Raw genomic sequence first — 20940 nt, 5'->3', positions numbered from 1 at the left:
TTTTTTTTTTTTTTTTTTTTTTTAACACCCCTAAATGTAAGTAAATCCAGGAGAGGGCGCACTGTCTCTGTCTTCCGTTTAAATCCAACTTTATTGACAACGGAAGTGTGAGCGGAAACAGCGCACGTGTTTTCTTGTAGGTTTTTGAAGGTTACAGAAGCACCGGTTTCTTGTCGGCTGTCCGTTGCAGAGGGTCACCGGGACAGCGTGTTTGTGGCTAAAGCCGAGCGGGAGCAGGATTAAAGCAGAGACATGGATCCCATGAAGGCACAGCAGCTGGCGGCGGAGCTGGAGGTGGAAATGATGGCTGACATGTACAACCGGTAAAGCCAAAACAAGCTAACCATTATGCTACCTGTGTCTGTCAGTACTAAACCGCCTCAAGGCATCCATTCATATTCTTTAACAAACATATCGTTATGCGTTACCAAAGCGCATCTCAGAGGTTGGCCACGCTTAATGAAGACGTAGCTAGCTCTGGAACCCCTCCTTGGTGCTAGCCTAGCCGCCTGATATCTATTAGCGACTCGCTACATGGGACCCGTTCATTGATGCTCTGTAGGGCTGACAGCGACTCTAACGTTACATAAAGATGCAATGTTCTACAAGCCACCGTCAAACGGACAGCAGTTATTCATGTCTAATGTGTTTGTCGATCCTGTAAAGTCACAATGTAACCACAGCTTAAGTTAACCTTTGCGTCTTCTAATTGTGGGTTTTCAGTAAAAAGCATATTGCTAATTGTTTTTAGGGCTTATATTATGATCAGTGTAGACGTTATTTATTTATTAAGCATCTATTAATGGTGTTTGCGTGTCCCTATACGCCATTCCAAGGTGAAGTCTTAAAATATCAGTTTCATTAATATTAGGGCTGCTTTGTTTTTACATACAATGTCAAAAGGGAAATTTATTGAAATAAATAGTATTTTGGCCTAACAGTTAAATGCATCGGAGATACTATAGATTAATAACCGCTTGTTCTGCTGAAGGAAAGCTACTGTAAATGCTCATATACTAGGGCCGGGCGTCGATGATTTTCTGATTCACAAGGTCCCGGTTCGATTACGTTTCCGATTCAATATCAATTAGGTTAGGGAAATTTCAGTTTTTATACTGTAAATTGTACAAGCAAGAAGCAACCCTCATAATATTTGATATATATGTATATAAATGTGTGTGTATATTAGAGGTGTTGAAATTAATCAAATAATCAATGCATTGAATCGTGAAAAATCACTTCCTTGCATCTTGATAACCAGAATGGTTCAATCAAAGGAAAGGAGGGCAAGACTGGTCTTTGTGCCAGAGATTACTTCTCTGGTTTTTGGCTTTGAAAAAGAGAGATTAGCTCATGTTCACAATTAAACATTCCTAAGCCATGGAAATAACAAATTGGACTTTGTATTTAGGTGTTTTCCCCTTTTTAACAGAAGAGTGATTCCAGCATTGAGTATTGGTGGAACATCATCTTAATTTGCTCAGGCATAACAAAATTGCCTGGTCAATATTCAGATCTTTACACATACCGTTTAAAAAAAAAAAAAAATCAACCTTTTAAAAACCCTTTCCTTTCCTAGAATGACCAACGCCTGCCACAGGAAGTGCGTACCGCCACATTACAAGGAGGCTGAGCTGACAAAGGGCGAGGCGGTGTGCCTGGACCGCTGCGTGGCCAAATACCTGGACCTTCACGAGAGGCTGGGGCGCAAGTTGACAGAGCTCTCCGTCCAGGACGAGGAGATGATGAGGAAGGCAGCCGTGGGGAGTGGATAGAGACACTGACGAAAGGAACCAAGTAGAGCATTGTGGGGCGTGGGGGGACTCAAACGATTATGGGGTGGGGTTGGCATATCTGGTTTCTCAAAGATGAGAAAATCAGTGGGTGGGTTGTTGGGGAAATCAAAGAAAGTGTTTTAAAAAAAACAACAACAATAATGCTGTTGAGGGTCCACTGTGAGAAACTGCCTCCTCTACTTCAGTGGAGGATGAGACATTGAATGGGGCTGGAGGAATCGCTGGAGAAGCTGCTGGGGAGGTGACAACACGAGGACTTCTTGAAACCGCTCACCGCTCCGCCAGCCTCTCTCGATGTGTCCGAGTAGGTTTACGTGCAGCTCAGCCTGGTCCTCAAGAAGTCACCTGAACACTGACTGGAAAGGAGAAAGGACATGTAATATTATTTCTAAGTCATGCTTTGTGCTTGTTTTTAACTGCTTGGAGTGCTTACGGGTGCTGCTTCTACTGCAGAAACTCCAATACTTTGTTGAAGCTTTGTGGTACCAACTGTCTGGTACTTGTGGCAGGTTAAAACAAACACTAAGAATGATTAGCATTTAGTCTTAATCACCCATTCAACTCAGGTGATTTGGTTGTTTTATTTTGAAAGGGGATGAAAGAAAAGCACGGGCTCTCTTCATAAGGTTGCAACACAACATGGTATTTAGGTAGCTATATTACAATTACAAGTTGTCTGTTATGCAGATGGGGTAGTGTCAGTTCTGTACAAAAACATTGAAATACAGTAAGTCAAATACATAGGTCAGGGCACGCCCTGAATGAATTATGTATGGCAGTACAGTTTGTCTTTTTATACAAGACACTGCACAGTTTACTCTCTTATCAGCCCTGGCCGGTGCAGCGTTAACAGCTCTGATACCGACTTCCAGCCAGGCCATTCTGGCTACATGGACTTTTGTTGCAGATGGACTGGAGTCATTTGTCATGCTTGTTAACACTGTGTTGTGCTGTATGTCAGTGGACCATGTTTTTGACTGTGATAGTTGTTTTAGTTTTTTTCCCCCGTGCTAAACCACTGTGTCAGCGACTCAGCTTTTTAATCTGCATATTGGAGAAGCTGCAGTGTTTTGCTGTTACATACTCTAATAAAGCAATGTCATCCTTTTCACTTCACATCTTGCGTGTTGTTATGAAGGCATTTACGTCTTATTCTCTGTCCCACACACTTTTTCGCACTTAAAGGTGCTCTAAGTGATGTGAGGCGGTCTCTGTAGACAGCTCAGGCTCCACAAACGCCAACAAAAAAAAACTTTGCCAACCTGCACCACGAAACATAACAGAGTTCCAGCCAATAACCGACAAGAAGGAGTTGGTTGAGTGATAAATAAGCATTGTGGAAGTAGCCTACGTGGTAACGCTGCTGCAGTGATGGCTCAACCAGCTCCTTCTTGTCGGTTATTGGCTGGAACGCTGTTTGTTGCAGGTTGGCGCGGTTTGTTTTTGTTGGCGTTTGTGGAGCCTGGGCTGTCTACAGAGACCGTGTTTTTTTTACAGTGTGTTCAGGGGACAGGCAGCTAGCAGATAGTGAGCAGATGTTTGCTTTATGTGACGAAAAATGTTGCAGCCTAAAAAAAACGTGTGACATCACTTTTTTTTTTTTTTTTTATCTCGCACCACTAGCACCATATACAGTCTATGACTAGCACAGAGGATGCAGAGCTTCCTAAATGTGTGTCTGTACCTTTAAGACATACAGTGGCCAGCACATCGGGTTGAGGAAGTGAAGACTTTCGTTTCCCTCGATGAACTTATTTATAATCTGCGCCTTGTACATCAGAAAGGGGAACTAAGGTTGTCTGTTGGGTTTCTGTCACTCCGGTAGACAAAACTTTCATTCCGGTGCCCGCGAGGAGCCCAGCGCGAGGATCACGGTAAGTGCTTTTCAAGGTTTTAGTATAGGCCTATGGTAAAAAAAGGGGCTTGTTGTTAGGTAGGTGTGCTGCCTAATACACAGTCAGAGTAGTTCTTAAATAAACCCGATACGTTTGGCTGACATTGGTGCAACCGGAACCCTTCAAAATACAACTTAACACGAATATTACAGCACAGGTCCCAATAGATATGTCAAACAATGTAGCAAAGCATAAAGTGATATCAAAAGGTCCATTTACAGCCGCTTGGACGCACTTTGGTTCCGTGGATACTACGTTAAAGTCGTGTAGGAATCTTAAAGGGAGTTGGACTGGCACGCGAGCTGTATCTACTGTATATTGTGATGAGGAAAACGTTAATAACTCAAGCTTGAAAAAGCGTGATTTATGTTATCCTGTAAGTCCCATGATAAGAGAACTATGTCTCGTTAACATTATAGAGAACAAGATGGGGGTCATTTCCTCTTTTTAAACAATGTAGGTGTCTTGTTTTGTACATCATGTACAACATGAACACAAGCTGACGTGACATGAACCGGATTGTATTCGCTCAAAACTGGAGCAACATGTGATTGGCGTCTCAGCTCGTCGTTTACTCTAATTACACACGGAGCATGCGCAGCTTACAAATTGAATTGAATTCAATTTTATTTATAGTATGAGTCATCATAACAAGAGTTATCTCGAGACACTTTACAGATAGAGTAGGTCTAGACCACACTATAATTTCCAAAGCCCCAACAATTCCAGTAATCCCCCAAGAGCAAGCATTAGCAGTGGCTGTTGCGACAGTGGCGAGGAAAAACTCCCTTTAGGTAAAGGTACTTTATTTGTCACATACACGTACATGAAATTCATTCTCTGCATTTAACCCATCCCTCAAGGGAGTTCATTCTTAAATGCGGTGACGGTTTCTGCCCCCCCAACCCAAATTGGGAGCTGGTTCCACAGGAGAGGAGCCTGGTAGCTGAAGGCTCTGTCTGGCTCCCATTCTACTTTTAGAGACTCTAGGAACCACAAGTAGCTCAGAATTTTGGGAGATCATGAAGTGCACCAGTTGGCCAACAGAAAATCTCATATAAGTAATGCTTTTAACTTAAATCATGTATTATATTCAATGTGAATATTACAGTAGGTTATGGTTGTGAAGTTCAAATGACGAAAATCTCAGAACATAAATATTCATCGTGAATCACTAGATAGACGGATATAGAAAGCTAAGAGCTCTAGGCTATACAAAAAAAAATAAGAAAATTAATCTATTTTTGCACCCTACAAAAGTTAATAGGGGAGGAGGAGGGCGTCAGAAAAGAGGGAGGGTTTTCTCACTCTTTTGGGAGAGCAGTGAGGGGTATGTTATTGTTTTCTGTTTCTAACCCCCATATTTCTAGTTTATTTAATATGTGTGAGATGTATTCTATCAAAAAAGGTCAAATAGTTTCTTCAAAAAGAAGAATGTGTGTGTGTGCCATGAATGTGTATGTTTAGTCTTAATGTACATGTTATTTGCTCCATCTCATAAAAATGAAAAGTTCTTAACTTCAAAAAAGTAAATGCAGGCCTACTGATAATTCATATTTCCCGGACTAATGATTTTTTTTTTGTTGCCTGTGAAACCTTGGAAAACAAACCAACATCTAAATGTGGTCTAATTAGTACAGTAAGAGATTTGACAACCCCAGTCCTTACAGGTACCTGTCTAATAAACCAGTGCATTGCTTCTTTTGGTCACTAGATGGAGGCATCTGATGACGAGTTGGTCGGGGTTGCTGATGAGCTTGTAGAACCTCCCAATGGTGTCATAAACGAACTGCTGAATGTGGGGCAGGAAGACAACATGCAGGGCGAGGTGAGCTCCCGGCTGTCCTGTTAAAAAAACAAAACAAACAGAAAAACACACACAGAGACGTCCAGTTTCTGTGATTCTCAAGTTTTCAGTGAAAGATCCGCTCTTCTTCATGACTGTGATACAGTTCCACTGACAGTGCTCTTATCAAACAGTTGCATAACGTTGAGTTGTCCTTCTTTCCTCAGGTGGAGGAGTTTCTGGGCCCGCAGGCAGAGTACAATGAGGAGGAGGAGGAGAAGAAATACTACAGGAGGAAGAGGCTGGGAGTCATCAAGAATGTTCTTGCAGCCAGTGTGGGAGCCATGATTGTTTATAGTGTATACATGGGTGAGTCTGAGTCTGGAGGAAAGACATAGAAATGGACAAAGAAACGCACAGGCAGAGTTTCAGAGTTTGAGTTTATTGTGAGGATCCCCGTTAGCTGAGGCCTAGACAGCCAGCTAGTCTTCCTGGGAAAAGCTCTTTTAGTCAGTCAGCCTGGTCCGTCACAGGGTCAAGAGAGTGGAGTTCAATCCCGTACCATATCAGACAATTAAACACACATTTGTCTCGCATTGCCGGACCCTCCTCCACAGCGCTGCGGAGGAGGGTCTGGCTAGTCCACACAGCATTCCGGGATGGGAGAAAAAGGTGCTCTGGTTTATTGGCATTTCTTTAAACCAATCACAATCGCCTTGGGCGGTGTTAAAGCGTAACTCTCACCAAAATGCAACCTAGGGTCTTTTTGTGAATGTACCTGAGTCAAACTTTAGTTGTGGCCAAATGGGAAAAGGAAAAAGGCACAGAAAGGGGCACTACTATGATCGCATCAAAATCACTATTTTTAAACCACTAAGAAGGCTCGACACAACATGAGACTTTGCTCCGAGTATCACCAGGGGCTCTACACATGAACTCCAGCATTGAGAACATTGTTTGCGTACACAAAGTTTATTAAAAAAAGTTTTGAACAACTCACTTTAGCTGTTGCCGGTGTTTCCGGTCGCTACCATCTCGCCAGTCAAAAAGAGTCGATCTCCAAATGCAACATAACGGGGAGGAGAATAAAGATGGAAAGCTCCTAAAGCTTAGTTCCATATAAATGCACTGATTATTCGTTGTTTTTTTCGTTAGTGAAAAACAACATTGACCTTGTAGTTGAAAAAGGAGCCTCCTATAAGAATGACATTTCCTCCCGGGGAGTCCGTTCATTTGCATTCAGAGATCGACTCTTTTTGACTGGCAAGATGGCGGCGAGTGGAAACACCAACAGCTAAAGTGAGTTGTTCAAAACCTTTCTTTTTAGTAAACTCTGGGTACACAAACAATGTTCTCAGTGCTGAGTTCATGTGTAGAGCCCCTGGTGATACTCGGAGCAAAGTCTCATGTTGTGTCGAGCCTTCTTACTGTTTTAAAAATAGTGATTTTGTAGTAGTGGCCCTAGCACTCCCATTCAAAATTTGAAAAGGACAGCTCCAAAAATATGGAATGACCTACCTCTGCCTGTTAGACAGGCTTCCTCACTGTCTAATTTTAAATCTCTTCTTAAAACCCACCTTTTTTCTTTGGCCTTTCCCAACTGACGCTGACATTTTTGTGCAAAAATGTTTACTGTGATGCTGTTTCATGTTTTAAATGTTAAATGTTTTAAGTGACTTCTACTTTGTTCTGTACAGCACCTTGTGCAATGTTGGTTGCTTTTTAAAGTGCTTTATAAATATTTATTTTATTGATTTACATGTCAGCACTAAAGTTATGTATTCTGTTAGTTTGCAAGGTCAACATATATGAATTTTACTTATTGTTTTGTCTTAGTTGACTGTTGCTTTTTATTGCTCCTAACAGCTGTGTCTAGTCTAATCTTTGTACTCTGTTTTTTTTTTAAACATCGAGGCCAGGGGACTACACACATTTTTTTTTTTTTTTATCGCCTTTTGGCTAATTCCGGCATTTTTAACCCATGTAAAATCATGCGTTTTATTAATTTGCACTGTCTCCTTTAAAAAATAAACTGAATTGAGTTGGGGTCCAAAAAAAACCCATTAAATCAGACAATAATAAAATGGACAATATTAAAACATTACATGACACATACAGGAATAGAAACATAACAAACTCTAACAAGTATAAAACAAAAATAACAAGGAAACAACCAGAAAAACCCAAGAAAAAAAATGATCTAAACTAAATTACAGTACACTATATTACACAACATAACACGTGGGTTTAGAGGTAACATCTAGGTAGCTCACCAAGACAAAGGAGAACAAATACTATTATAATAGTAAAACAAAAGAAAATAAGATATAAATCCTCATGATAAAAAAATGTAAGTAGGGTGCCCGGATAGCTCAGTTGGTAGAGCGCGCGCCCAGATATAGAGGTTTACTCCTCAATGCAGCGGGCCCGGGTTTGACTCCGACCTGCGGCCCTTTGCTGCATGTCATTCCCCCTCTCTCTCCTCTTTCATTTCTTCAGCTGTCCTTTCAATAAAGGCCTAAAAATGCCCCAAAAATAATAATAATAAAAAAAAAAGTAAGTAAACACTTGTGTTGTCCTCGGGTCAAATTTGACCCATTTAAAAAAAAAAAAAAAAAAAAAAAAAAAAAACGTCAAAAGGCGCAGAAAAAATTTACAAAAACATCAGAAAAAGTGACAAAAACATGGTGGCAGCAACAAAAGTCTTGAAAAAGACAACCAAAACGTTGAAAAAAAAAAAGTTTAAATTTGACCCAGAAAAAACAAAAAGTCGCACGGCCGACGGGAAGACAACACAAGGGTTAAGTTTCTTTTTAAAACGTGTCTTTTTTTTGGGATAAAACGTGTTACCTGAGACATCATTCCATGAAAAAAGAGACTGATATGTTCTTTTAAATCTATATTTCTGCGTGCTATAGGCCTACTGCAGATGCAGCTGATCCTCCATTATGACATGACCTACCGCGAGGTGAAGTACAGCAACCTCGGCCTGGAGGACATCGATCGCAAGATGCTGATGGGCATTAATGTCACGCCCATTATAGGCTTGCTGTACACCCCCGTTCTTATCCGGTAGACACACACACACACAATTGATAAAATCTTTCTTACTGATAGTCTTTGCTGTGCCGATATAACGTGTACGGTCTTTATTTCTCTGGAAGGTTTTTAGGTACTAAGTGGATGATGTTCCTGGCTTCTGGAATCTATGCACTCTTTGTCTCAACCAATTACTGGGAGCGTTACTACACCTTGGTTCCATCAGCCGTTGCCATCGGCGTGGCCATTGTGCCTTTCTGGGCCTCCTTGGGAAATTACATCACAAGGTGGGTAGTCCATAGTGACGACGTTTCATTTCCGGGATTGTTCTCGTGCCGTGGGAAATTCCGCTGAATCCCTCGTTTTTCGGCCGGATGTCCCTCACCTTCTGCTTTCTTTGTGTCAAATCTTGAGTTTTCTGTTGCGAGACCAAAACAAGTTTTGAACATACACTTTCCACCAAAAGAAGTTCCTTCCCGAGGCTACTTTGCAGAGGCCGATCTGGACCGATATATTGATTTTAAAATGATCCACAAATATTATCAACGCAAAGTGAAAATATCGACATCCGTAAGATGCCCCTTTATTTTTAGAATCCCACTTCATATTTTATTCTGTTTATTAAACCGACTAGTTTTGTTTTTAACTTAAATGTGTGGAATATGGGGCTTTTCCCTTTTATTAGCTAGTGACAGTGGATAGACAGGAGATGACACGCAGCAAAGGGCTGCAGGTCGGATTCGAACCCGGCCCGCTGCAAAGGCCTCAGCCTACATGGGGGCGCACGCTCTTACTGGGTGAGCTAGAGGTCGCCCCTTGGTTGTTGTTTTTTTTTTGAGTTGATATAAATGAATTGAATCAAAATTGTATGGTGACAGACTTTAAGATATCAGCAAATATGGTATTGTTGTCCAAAGAATCAATATAATATTGTATCGTGCTAAAACTTGTATCGTTCTCTCTCTCTCTCTCTCTCTCTCTCTCTCTCTCTCTCTCTCTCTCTCTCTCTCTCTCTCAAACACACACACACACATGCTCCCACACGAACCCATGCAGAATGGCGCAGCAGTATTATGAGTACGTCAACTACAAGGAAGAGCACGTGCAGGAGCAGAAGAAGCTCCCTAAGGGAGCGTGCCACAGATACATCATCATCTTCCAGTCGGTCTTCAACATCATCTTCCATGTGAGCCTTGAGCCATTTCTTATTCACTAAGGCTTCAGTGTTGCGCCATGTTGTGTGTGTGGTGTTCAACATCAGAAAAGGCATTTTGCACAGCGGCAAAAACATCCTGAGCGTGATCCCCGTCTTCTCTCTCTTCCTCTTCCAGCTGAGTTTTGTCTTTGCGCAGTTCCCCATGCTCTTCGTCCTCAACTACTACCTGAATGACAACCAGCACATTCTCTTCAACGTCAAAAGCTGCGGTAAAGACACATTGCATCTACATTACATGTCATTTAGCGGACGCTTTTATCCAAAGCGACTTCCAATAAGTGCCTTCAACCATTAAGGTACAAACTCCAAACAGCAGGAAAGTACACGCGCTTCAAATAAGCCAAACTACAAAGAGCCACAAGTGCAAAATGTTTATTTTTCAAAAAGTTTTTTTTTTTAGCATCATCTACTTAGCCAAGGTGCAGTCGGAAGAGGTGTGTTTTTAGCCTGCGATGGAAGATGTGTGTGACACGTGTCACTTCACCTTTACTGATGAATGAGAACAGACTTTTTTTTAAGCGCAGGACAGCAGTGTCTAAGGATTCAGTCCATTTTGTCCAACGAGATATATAAAGTGGCCTTTCTGCGCTGATGTGAACTTCTCTACATTTTACAAAACCATAATCTCAGTTCTCCATTCAATTAACATGTAAGCCCCTTGTAATGATTATTGGTAAATGTAAAATGCAGAGATGCAATCTCATGTGTCACGGGCAGACGCTTCGGGGTCTGACTTAACTAGGGTTGGGTAACGTTTGGATTTTTACGATTCCGATGCCGAACCGCTACTTTTAAAATCATTCCGAGTCCTAAACCGATGCGTTAAAAAACTGAAAAATGACATCAAAGATGTAATATGTTTACTAGCGTTCACATGCAGTGAATGGTTAATATGCTTACGTCCATTTTGGTGAGCCCAGAGGGGAAATATGGCATTTTAAAAGTAGCCTACATTTACGGTAGCTAGCTAACGGTAGACTACCGAGAAAGTGTGATATTTTTACATCTGTTTCGGAGCGACCCCTTAAGTGGAACCGAAATGACGAACCGAAATTTGCGTTCTAATCTGGTCCGATTTCTACCGGTTGCGTAGGAACCGGGGGTTTCAGTACCCAACCCTAGACTTAATCAAGGCTGTGTCAAGGATATTTCCCATCACCTTTTGTTTAGTGGCTGACCTGCCCTCTTCCTCTGACAGGAGCAAACATCAGTGGATTGATCCCTGGCTTCAACACCACCGTACTTACAAACCTGCCGCGCTCCATGCTGCTCATCCAGGTGGAGAGTGTCCTTATGGGCTTCGCCTTCCTCGCCATGATCATCGTAAGATCCAAACTCCCCAACAAACACACACACACACACCTACCTCTGACTCCCTATAATTCAGTGTGTTTAGGTGGTTTACATGTATTTTGTATTAATCTGCTTGTCTTGTGTCTGTCCTACATTTCTCTACTCGTGGAAAGAAACAGGAAATGAAAGCTCAGGAGCAATGCTCATTTACTATGCACTAGGGGTGTGCAAAAAAAATCGATTCACATTAAAATAGTGATTCAAGCTCTATCGATTTCAAAATCAATTCATAGAATTCAAAAAATCCATTCATATTTTTTTATTTTTTTAAATTGTACATCTACTGCAATCACTTGGGAAAAGTAACTACATTTACATGCTGTGAATCGTTTTTTTGAATCAAGAATCATTTTTGAATCGCAAATCGATTTTGAATCGTGACATTTTCTGAATCGTGCACCCCTACTATGCACTAGAATTTTATACCAAACCAAAAATGTAGCTTAAAAAGGTAGCTCACACACAGATCTTCAGGACAAAGTTAAACAATCTCACTTTCACCATTTAATTATGGCCATGTCAAACAAAAATGCAAATTGTTCAGCCTAGTGGCCTTCATTAGAGCTGTTAAGGAAAATGCAAGTCATGTAATTTGTATATCCCCGAGTTGGCAGGTATTAATGTAACTATTTTGTTTACTTTTGAGGTCATAGTTTGCAGTAGTGTTGAACTGGACTTTACACCTCTTTGAAAGTTTTGGCACAAACTGTCCATAAGCTTTGTAGAATACAGAGCTTGTTGTACTGGGGTTTGTGTAGGTGAACCTAAAGAAAGTGGCCAGGGAGTGTTTGACAAACTCCAGCAGACACAAGCAACATAGGCATTCATTTGGAGTCTTGTTTCTAGTAAAAAGAAATCTCTATTTCTACACCACTAAAAAGGCTCAAAATATCACCACACTTCCAGTGTAGCATAATGAGGGTCCCTACAAGTAAACCGAAGCATTGAGAACCTTGTAAGTGTACACACAGTTTATTAAAAAGATAGATTATAAAGACAGTCCCTTTCACGTTATACAGGCAGGCGCCATCTTGGGAAAACAGTCATGACCAGTCGAACCACGAACGCCGTGCTTGAGCTATGTTACTGGTTACTGGTTACACAGCGTTCTTTTTCACATTACTCACGGCCATTTAACTAATTGTTAATATAAAAATATTGATTAGAGTAGCTTTAAGCTGGGTAAAATGTATGAATATGTTTCAGACACACTGAGAACAAATCGCGTAGACTGTTGAGGGATGCACAGGGGCTTGAACCTATCCCAGCATGCATTGGGCAACCAGTCTTTTTTACATGACATTCATTTAGCTGATCCTTTTACCCAACACTACTTACAATAAGTGCATTCAACTATGTGGGCACAACCCAAAAAGGGCACGAATAATGCAAATACAGCAACTTTATCAAATATGCTAAGAAACACGAGATATAGAAAAAGTTTTTTTTTTACTATTAAGTGGTAAACACAGAAAAACACACTCAGATCCACACACACCTTCGTACAATTTATAGCAATTTAGATGGCTGGCTTGAGACATGGCTTGAAACATTTGTTGTAAATAGTTTTTGTAGATTGGCCAGTGTATTTATCCCAGCTTGGACTTCTAGTGGTCGTTGCAAGGCTTAAGAGGAATACAAAGGCTTTTTTAGTATTAGTACCATTCATCTGTTTGTGTCGTCGTGCACTGCAGTCTGTCTGTTTTATTTATATTTCACGAACTGTCAGCTGGTGGAAAAGGTAGAGACAGAGGCTCAACGAGCCCGCGTGCACGTAACGGTATGTGGACGAGCAAGGTAGAGCGTGACTGAAGAGAGAGAGCGCCTGGCGGCATTAAAACAAAGCAGGAAATCCGAGAAATAAAACGTTGTTTTTCGCCGATTTATCACTCGCAATGCAACTGTAGCAAGCATCTCACTATCGCTAACGTTGTCCAAATTCATATTTAGAAACAACAAATAATATATCCAGCTACAAAAAAGCCAAGTTAGACAGAAGTACAAAGAGTCGATGGCTATGAAGATGATGCACCGTCCCGTCTCGTCTCATCAGTGTCTTTCTTTGGTCTGAACTTGCTACTGTACTGCACACACAGTGTGAGTGATACAGAGTGAAATTCTAAGTTGTTGTTAATGACTTTTACTCGCTTAACTTTAGCTACGTTTACTTGAGGTAAAGATAAAGGGATATTGTCACTAAAAACTAAATTTCATAGTGTCACTGTTAATGCTATTGTACCGTTATATCCTTCAATTTATTGAGCAGATGGAGACTGGAAGATATTGAGAGAGAGAGAGAGAGAGAGAGAGAGAGAGAGAGAGAGAGAGAGAGAGAGAGAGAGAGAGAGAGATTGAGAGAGATTGAGAGAGAGAGAGAGAGAGAGAGAGAGAGAGAGAGAGAGAGATTGAGAGATTGAGAGATTGAGAGAGAGAGATTGAGAGAGAGAGATAGAAGCAGGAGTTTGGCAGGGCAGCTGATTCTGAGGGAAGCTGCTTGATTGAGGTCAGTAAGTGATCTGCAGCAATGTTTGAGGGGTCCAGGGACCCCCAGGGGTCCTTGAGGGGATTCCAGGGGGTCCCCAGTAAAAAGTGAAATAACTTATTTTCACTTTAATTCCATGCATAATCAACAAAATGTTTCATAGCCTTTCCGTAATAAAACATCTAAAAACAAAAATGCTATCAGATGGGGACCCTTGGACAAAATTGAATCAAATGGGGATCCGTGGTCTAGTTTCTGTCAGTTTAGGGGTCCTTGATGTCAAAAGGTTTAAGAACCACTGGTCTACAGGGCTAAGAAAGTGTGGGATGTTTTGTTTTCTTCTAACAGGCATTTGTTGGCAGGTCTAGGCACTAAGGCATAGCCTAAATTAAATTATTTTATGATATTATATATGCTATATTCTGACCAACTTAATTTGCTGTAATAAATTAACCAATTATGTAGATGTTGTAGACTAGGCTATACATGAGCATACATACATATATACATATCAGTCCCTCCAGGAACTTCATTGCAACAAAAATACCAAAGACATCACAACTTTTATCCTCTACCATGCAGTAGCAGTAATTAGTGTAATTAAATGGTCTTATTTTGACCTGCAGAAATTAGGTGGTATTACTTTATCACACATTTACATGAGCAGATGGATAGCATTTAAGTCATAGCCTACAGAATAACTCAGCAGGAGCACAGTCTGGCCTAAGTACGTCCCCCCCCCCATGCAGCTTTGATATATCTAAAAGCTAACATTAGAATAAAGTAAATAAGATTTTGCAAGGGAAAGTTTTGCAAAGCCTGGGGGCTAAGTTCCCCGTCTTTCAATCCTAGTGACGTCCCTGCTTTGAACCCACAGTTCCTTGTGCTGTGTGGCGCTGCCTACCGGCCGACAGAAGAGATCGACCTCCGCAGTATCGGCTGGGGAAACATCTTCCAGCTGCCCTTCAAACACCTGAGAGACTACCGCCTGCGACTGCTCTGCCCCTTCTTCATCTACAGCGGATTTGAAGTGCTGTTTGCCGTCAGCGGATTCTCCCTGGTACTGCGCTGTCAATGACGCTTGTTGGACAGTAGAAAAGCTTTTACCTGCATTGCTTAACTTTGGTAGTTTGAAAAGCCAAAATAATCAAAACCATGAAGTCAGATTATAGTAATAAGTAGGATTTGGCATCGAGAACCGGTTCCAACTTGAAATCATTCCCACGGCTTTATTTTACATTGAAAAAGCCAGATAAAACTGTCAATCACAATTGAATCAAAAATAAAATGTTCCTCTTATCTGTGAAATTAGCATGTGACCCGTTTCGGAATCGAGAATTGCTAAGAACCGGAATCAAAAGGAAGAATCTGAATTGGAATCCGAATTGTTAAAATCAAAACGATGCCCAACCGTAGTAATAAGGACAGGAAATTTAGAGACAATAATTTTCATCTAATTTCTTTCCCTCCACAGTCCTATGGCGTCTGCATTTTGGGCCTGGATAAACTGTGGCTCCTTATACTGGTCTACGGCCTCTCCTGCTCCATTTTTTCTTCGCTCTGCCTTGGCCTCCTGCGCCTCCCGCGCTGGGTGTGTCTGATGGGGGGTGCTGCTGTGCATGCCGTGCTGCTGGTGGTTCTCCTTTGCTTTTCACTGTGTCCACATCCAGACAAAAGTCCACAGTATCTGAGCCCTCTGCTGGTGATCATAGCGCTGTGGGGACTCGGCACCGCCCTGAACAAGACGGGCGTTAGCAGTGAGTAACGGCCGTGGTCGAGGTCTTTGTACGTACTCTACACCAGGGCTGTGCAATTAATCTACATTTTAACTGGAGGGGGGGTATTTTTGTCTTGTGCTTGAATGGAAAAGAAAAAGTTTTTCACCGTTTATTAAGTTCAATAATTGCAACATCTTTCCAAAGTCAATGAGCAATCGTGTTAAATGATCGTGATTTAATTATTGACCAAAATAATTGTCACTATGATCTTTTTTTTTTTTCTTTCTTAATCGAGCAGCCATACTCTATACTGACTTTGTTGACCCATGACCCCCCCCTCTGTGTGTGTGTCAGTTCTGCTCGGTATGCTGTACGCTGAGGAAAAAGAACGTCTGGACTTTGTGTATACCATTTATCACTGGTGGCAGGCCATCGCCATCTTCATAGTCTACCTCTGGTCCAACCTGCCTATGAGGGTATGGTCTGTGTGTGTGTGTGTGTGTGTGTGTGTGTGTGTGTGTGTGTGTGTGTGTGTGTGTGTGTGTGTGTGTGTGTGTGTGTGTGTGTGTGTGTGTGTGTGTGTGTGTGTGTGTGTGTGTGTGTGTGTGTGCGTGTTTGTGTCATAGTAATAGTCTACCTCTGGTCCAACCTGCCTATGAGGGTATGGTCTGTGTGTGTGTGTGTGTGTGTGTTTGTGTTTGTGTCATAGTAATAGTCTACCTTTGGTCCAACCTGCCTATGAGGGTATGGTCTGTGTGTGTGTGTCTGTGTGATTGTGATTTTTGTGTGTGTGTGTGTCTGTGTGTGTGTATATGCGTGTGTGTGTGTGTGCGTTTGTGTCATAGTAATAGTCTACCTCTGGTCCAACCTGCCTATGAGGGTTGTGTGTGTGTGTTTGTGTGTCTGTGTGTGTCTGTGTGATTGTGGTGTGTGTGTGTGTGTGTGTGTGTGTGTGTGTGTGCGTGTGCGTGTGTGTCTCTGTGCGTGTGTCAGCGTCTGTGCGTGTGTGTCTGTGTGTTTAGAGAATGTTTTAATGTGTCTCAAGTATACTTCTTTTGAGAAAATAGTCCTTATTTGCCTACTTATTCCTTTCTCCAACCGTTTGTATCTCCTTCCTCAGGCCAAACTCTCCATCCTGCTGGCCACCTTATTGCTGGCCTGCTATTGTTATTGGGTGATGGAGCGTCGGCTGGCCAGTAAAATGCCTTTCAGACTGCCTCGCATCCCTCGGCCACGGCACAAGGTAACCAATCACAGTCCGGCACAAATAGCCTCACATTGCCAGACTTATCTCCGCAGTGCTGTGTCAGCACTAGAGAATGGGCTGGATTACCATTCACAGGTATAGGGGGGAAAAACCCTCTGGCATGCTTTGTATTTCTTTAAACCAATCAGCGGATGCAGCAACCGTGCCCTTGCAAAAAAAGATAGCAGAGAAAGGGGAATGGGACAGTCTACATCCAGCGAGTAAGACTAGTCACTAATGACAGCCCAATCGACCTTAGCAGATTCATGCTGTCGGCCAAAGATGTATTCTAATGTAGTTTACTGAACAAATTGCGTGTAGGAATTCAGTTTCCATTGATCCAACTATGGTAAAACAAATATTGCTGTCCATGTGACGTGAAGAAGGAAACAGAATCATTCTGTTAGTACACGTGCTGCATTATCGCACTCTCAAAAAAAAAGCATTATTTTAAGTTTATTTTGTAATTTTACTTGGGTATTTAAGTTAAAAAGCCTTTATTTCACCAAAGGTTAGACACTTTCTGTTGCTTATTATTGCATCATTTGAATGTTTTACGTTCATCTGCTGAAAGGAGACGTTTTCTGTGTGCTTAATTGCTCAATTTAAGACATGTACGTACAAATAAAAAGAAATAATGATTTTGTGACATCACAACTAGTTTGGAGTCAATCAAATATGCAACTGACACAGCTGTGATGTAGAAATTTGAAACCTCCAATGTACATGTACACTAAGAATGGAATTTATTTTTTTTTCTTTTGAAATAAAATATAAATTAACTGGCACACGTAAACATGAGCACATTTCCCCCAACTTAGCCTCATTCAACTGGTTGCCTATTCAATTTAGGATCCATTTTAAAATTCTTTTATTTGCTTTTAAAGCCCTGAATGGTCTTGCCCCGCCCTACCTCTCAGAGCTTCTACGCCCTTAAATCCCTACTCTATGAGGGTAAAAAACAAAACGCAAGCACTGAACTGCCTGGGAGTTTGTGTAACAGCTGAATGTTTCCTGCAACAACAGAGCACTCGCTATGTCTCGCTCATCTCTTTTCTTTCTCCCTCTCTCCTGTGAAATAAAGCTGCCTTCAAGTGCGGTCGGAAAACGTCGAAATGTATAAACGATCCAACGGAAAACAGTAATTGTGAAATATAAAGTCAGAAGGTCACACGAATGGGCCGTTTCATTGACAATTCCCCCCTCCCCCGCTGCACCACCCTGCGGCAAATCGCTGGATCGCTTTTTTTTGCTGTAACAGAGATCTGGTGTGTGGTGAGACTTGAACTCCTGTAAACAGTGATACATCCTGCACTCTACCAGCCCTCTATGGGGAAAAAAAGTCCTTAATAAAGTCTTATTATAGTCAGAGCTTTATTATAAAACATTTTACTGGTGACTAAAAGGTTTGGCAAACACCTTTTCACTTAAGAGCAACTTGCTCTCTCTCCTCAGTCGTTTTCATAATATATCATTTGTGTTCCCGCAGGTCAAAGGCTACCGCTACCTGGAAGAGGACAACTCCGATGAGTCTGACTCTGAGAGTGAGGAGGATGACGAAGAGGACGGGGAGCAGGTGGCGGAGGAGATGGGAGCCGAGGGCGGGGAGGAGGGAGGCCGTGACGCAGAGGTCCAGGGAGCTGACTCACCAGGAGCCAGGAGGAGAGGGGCCGAGGGTCAGCGCCGCAGACAGGACCGCGCTCATCTGATGGAGGGATGAGGGAAGAGCGTGCGAGAGGAGGAAAAAGAAGGAGGGATGAGGGAAGAGAGTGAGGTAGGGTGAGAGGGGAGGATAAAAGAAGCAGGGACGAGGGGAGATTCTGGAGAGAGGGAAGAGAAATGGAGATGTGCTGGTTGCTGTTGTGCTCATGACTTCATTCATTCTTCATTCTGTTTTTTTCCCGTTAAAACTTTTTTCAAAAGGCAAGTAAAATCGTAAGACATAATGCAGGCATGTGAAGTGCTACACCCTGGCAAGCTATCGGAAGCTTGTGTATAGGGGCCCAGACACTAGCAAATAATAGACATTATAAATATAATCATATGGTTTGGATAAAAGGAACACTATTATACAATAATATTTACAGCCTACAAGAAAAAAGAAAAGAAAAACCTAACTACTCTTACGCTGCCTAAGTAGTCCCAAGATATTTACTCCATCAGTCTAAGCATTGGTGAGTGAAATAGATAAGATGCAATAAACGTAAACCTGTAACAAGTAAGAATAACCGTAGAAATAAAATAAATTCTTCTTTCATGTCAAAAAAACAGGCCTAAAATGCCCCAAAAATAATCTTAAAATAAAAGGATTTCAGAGTCACTAGCTTAGAAGTCCCCAGCTGTTAAGAGTATTCAAGTGTTAACATATTTTAGTAGTAGTAGGAGTACTACACTAAACAAAAGCATTTTTTTTTCTGGCATAAGATTTAATTAAAAATATCTAATGACCTGTTCAGCTATATTCATTCACAACAGTGATCCAGGAGAAAGGGCACAGGTAATGTAAATACTACATTGCTATTTAACAATAGGAATGGCAGTCTTAAAAGGTAGCACACACTGGATACAACGTGAGTGAATGACAGAATACAACAAGAATCATTTTGTTGCTTTTTGCTGGAGCTTCTGGCTCATATTTACCAATGTGCCAATAATTATAGAGGGCATAGCGGCTGCTTTTGTGCTTCATTAAGTAGAAAACATATTTTGTAAGCTAGTTTCATTTTAAAAAAGAGCACTTATCTGAAAAAAGAAGCAACAGAAAGTGACAGAAAAGGGAATGAGGAATTGATTTTCTGAGTTTATCCTCAGGGTGAAGTGTGTGTGGATGGAGTCATTTTTAGAGAGCCTGGTCCTGCTGGATGTAAACAGCAAAAGCAGCAGCAGCAGCAGCAGCAGCAGCAGCAGCAGCAGCAGCAGCAGCAGCAGCTATATTTGTTCTTCTGTCTTTGTTTCCTTTCAACCCCTTAATTTATGCACATTTGTTAGAGAAAACATCCAAACTCAAGCTGTTATCAGAAGCTCAGAGGGATGTCTGTTGCCTGAAGTTGCCCGAAGTATTTTTAGGGAGGAGTCGAAAATGAATGTATTTTTATGCTTCAGTATAGTTCAATATACTATATATACATATACATGTACGGGGGCGGTCAGTCATGAATGGCCAATGCCAGTAAGGTATGCATTTTTGTTATATGGTGGCCTCAGGGATATTATACAGTGGCACTCATTAGTTTATGAAACCATGCTAAAGTTGACTAAAAAGAGGAATAAAAAAACCATCTCTTGGAAATTGATCTTAATGCCTTAATTAAAGAAATGAGGAAAAATCCAACCTTTAAAGGACACCAATTTTCTTTGTGAATGAATAATGTATCGTGAATAAATAAATGTTCTTAAGTATACACACCCCTATGTTAAATTCCCACAGAGGCAGGCAGATTTTTATTTTTAAAGGCCAGTTATTTCATGGATCCAGGATACTATGCATCCTGATAAAGTTCCCTTGGCCTTTGGAATTAAAACATCATCACATACCCTTCACTATACCTAGAGATTGGCATGGGCTACTTTCCATAAGATCATCTCTCAATGCAAATCAAACCAGCTATTAGGCTAACTGAAATAAAACCATGCCAATCTCTAGGTGAAGGGTATCTGATGATGTGTGTGGGAGGGGGGGGGGGGCTATATTAATTCCAAAGATCAAGGGAACTTTATCAGGATGCATAGTATCCTGGATCCATGAAATAACTGGCTTTTAAAAATAAAAATCTGCCTGCATCTATGACCCCTGTATTTTAAGGAAGAACAATTATGTATTTACGATACATTTTTCATTCACAAAGAAAATTGGTGTCCTTAAAGGTTGGATTTTTCCTCATTTTTTTAATTAAGGCGTTAAGATCAATTTCCAAAAGATGATTATTTTATTCCTCTTTTTAGTCAACTTTAGCATGGGTTCCTAAACTTATGAGTGCCACTGTAGTTACTATAATACTTATAGTCTGGTACATTCCACAGATACATGCTAGGATAGGAGTAAAAAACGACCAATCGGTCCCAAAACGTCCCAGTTAGAGTCAATGCCGTAAACTTATTCTTTGTAAATCTTTACCATCATTCCCAAAAAGAACCAAGCAGGCCTGCCTTTTTGCACAATTCAAATGTTCTTCAAAAGTTGCCACGTTCAGCACGTAGCTAGCTCGAAGGTTGCTGATCCAGACTGGTTTGATCCAGGCTGCGTTAAGACAAAAGTCATTCACAGTTATGTCAGGAGTGCAAGCTGTCATGCTTTCATACTGATGGTCAAACGCACACTTTTAGGTACTGTTCTCAGACATTAGGGTTGGGGTTATTTATTTATTTTGTTAGGGAGTTCCATATAAACATGCCTTGTGGGAGGAAGGAAT

At 41.3% G+C, this 20940-nt stretch overlaps 2 protein-coding genes across 2 annotated transcripts; both read left to right on the top strand.

Annotated features, from left to right (window-relative positions):
* Positions 1–54: 54 nt before the first annotated feature.
* On the top strand, positions 55–2912 carry timm10 (translocase of inner mitochondrial membrane 10 homolog (yeast)). The gene is made up of 2 exons (XM_028603258.1): positions 55–323; positions 1580–2912. The coding sequence occupies exons 1-2, from the start codon at positions 253–255 to the stop codon at positions 1773–1775; spliced, it is 267 nt and encodes an 88-aa protein (XP_028459059.1). The 5' UTR covers positions 55–252; the 3' UTR covers positions 1776–2912.
* Positions 2913–3484: 572 nt separating this feature from the next.
* On the top strand, positions 3485–19275 carry unc93b1 (unc-93 homolog B1, TLR signaling regulator). Its single transcript, XM_028566555.1, has 13 exons — positions 3485–3670; positions 5406–5519; positions 5705–5846; positions 8396–8549; positions 8642–8803; positions 9573–9702; positions 9848–9941; positions 10931–11055; positions 14445–14627; positions 15042–15324; positions 15640–15761; positions 16406–16528; positions 18021–19275. The coding sequence occupies exons 2-13, from the start codon at positions 5406–5408 to the stop codon at positions 18249–18251; spliced, it is 1863 nt and encodes a 620-aa protein (XP_028422356.1). The 5' UTR covers positions 3485–3670; the 3' UTR covers positions 18252–19275.
* The last annotated feature ends 1665 nt before the right edge of the window (positions 19276–20940 follow it).

The sequence above is a fragment of the Perca flavescens genome, chromosome 2, assembly GCF_004354835.1.
Source record: "Perca flavescens isolate YP-PL-M2 chromosome 2, PFLA_1.0, whole genome shotgun sequence".
In the NCBI taxonomy this organism is placed as follows: domain Eukaryota; kingdom Metazoa; phylum Chordata; class Actinopteri; order Perciformes; family Percidae; genus Perca; species Perca flavescens.
The sequence above is the reverse complement of the archived record's forward strand: the minus strand, read 5'-3'. Positions and strand labels throughout refer to the sequence as shown.

What these genes read in the sequence shown, in the direction of transcription:
- unc93b1 (XM_028566555.1), top strand. Translation starts at nt 5,406, where the DNA reads ATGGAGGCATCTGATGACGAGTTGGTCGGGGTTGCTGATGAGCTTGTA. An exon ending in TACACCCCCGTTCTTATCCG is followed by an intron (nt 8,550 to 8,641) that starts GTAGACACACAC and finishes TTTCTCTGGAAG; the next exon opens with GTTTTTAGGTACTAAGTGGA. An exon ending in TCCCTCGGCCACGGCACAAG is followed by an intron (nt 16,529 to 18,020) that starts GTAACCAATCAC and finishes GTGTTCCCGCAG; the next exon opens with GTCAAAGGCTACCGCTACCT.
- timm10 (XM_028603258.1), top strand. Translation starts at nt 253, where the DNA reads ATGGATCCCATGAAGGCACAGCAGCTGGCGGCGGAGCTGGAGGTGGAA. An exon ending in ATGGCTGACATGTACAACCG is followed by an intron (nt 324 to 1,579) that starts GTAAAGCCAAAA and finishes TTCCTTTCCTAG; the next exon opens with AATGACCAACGCCTGCCACA.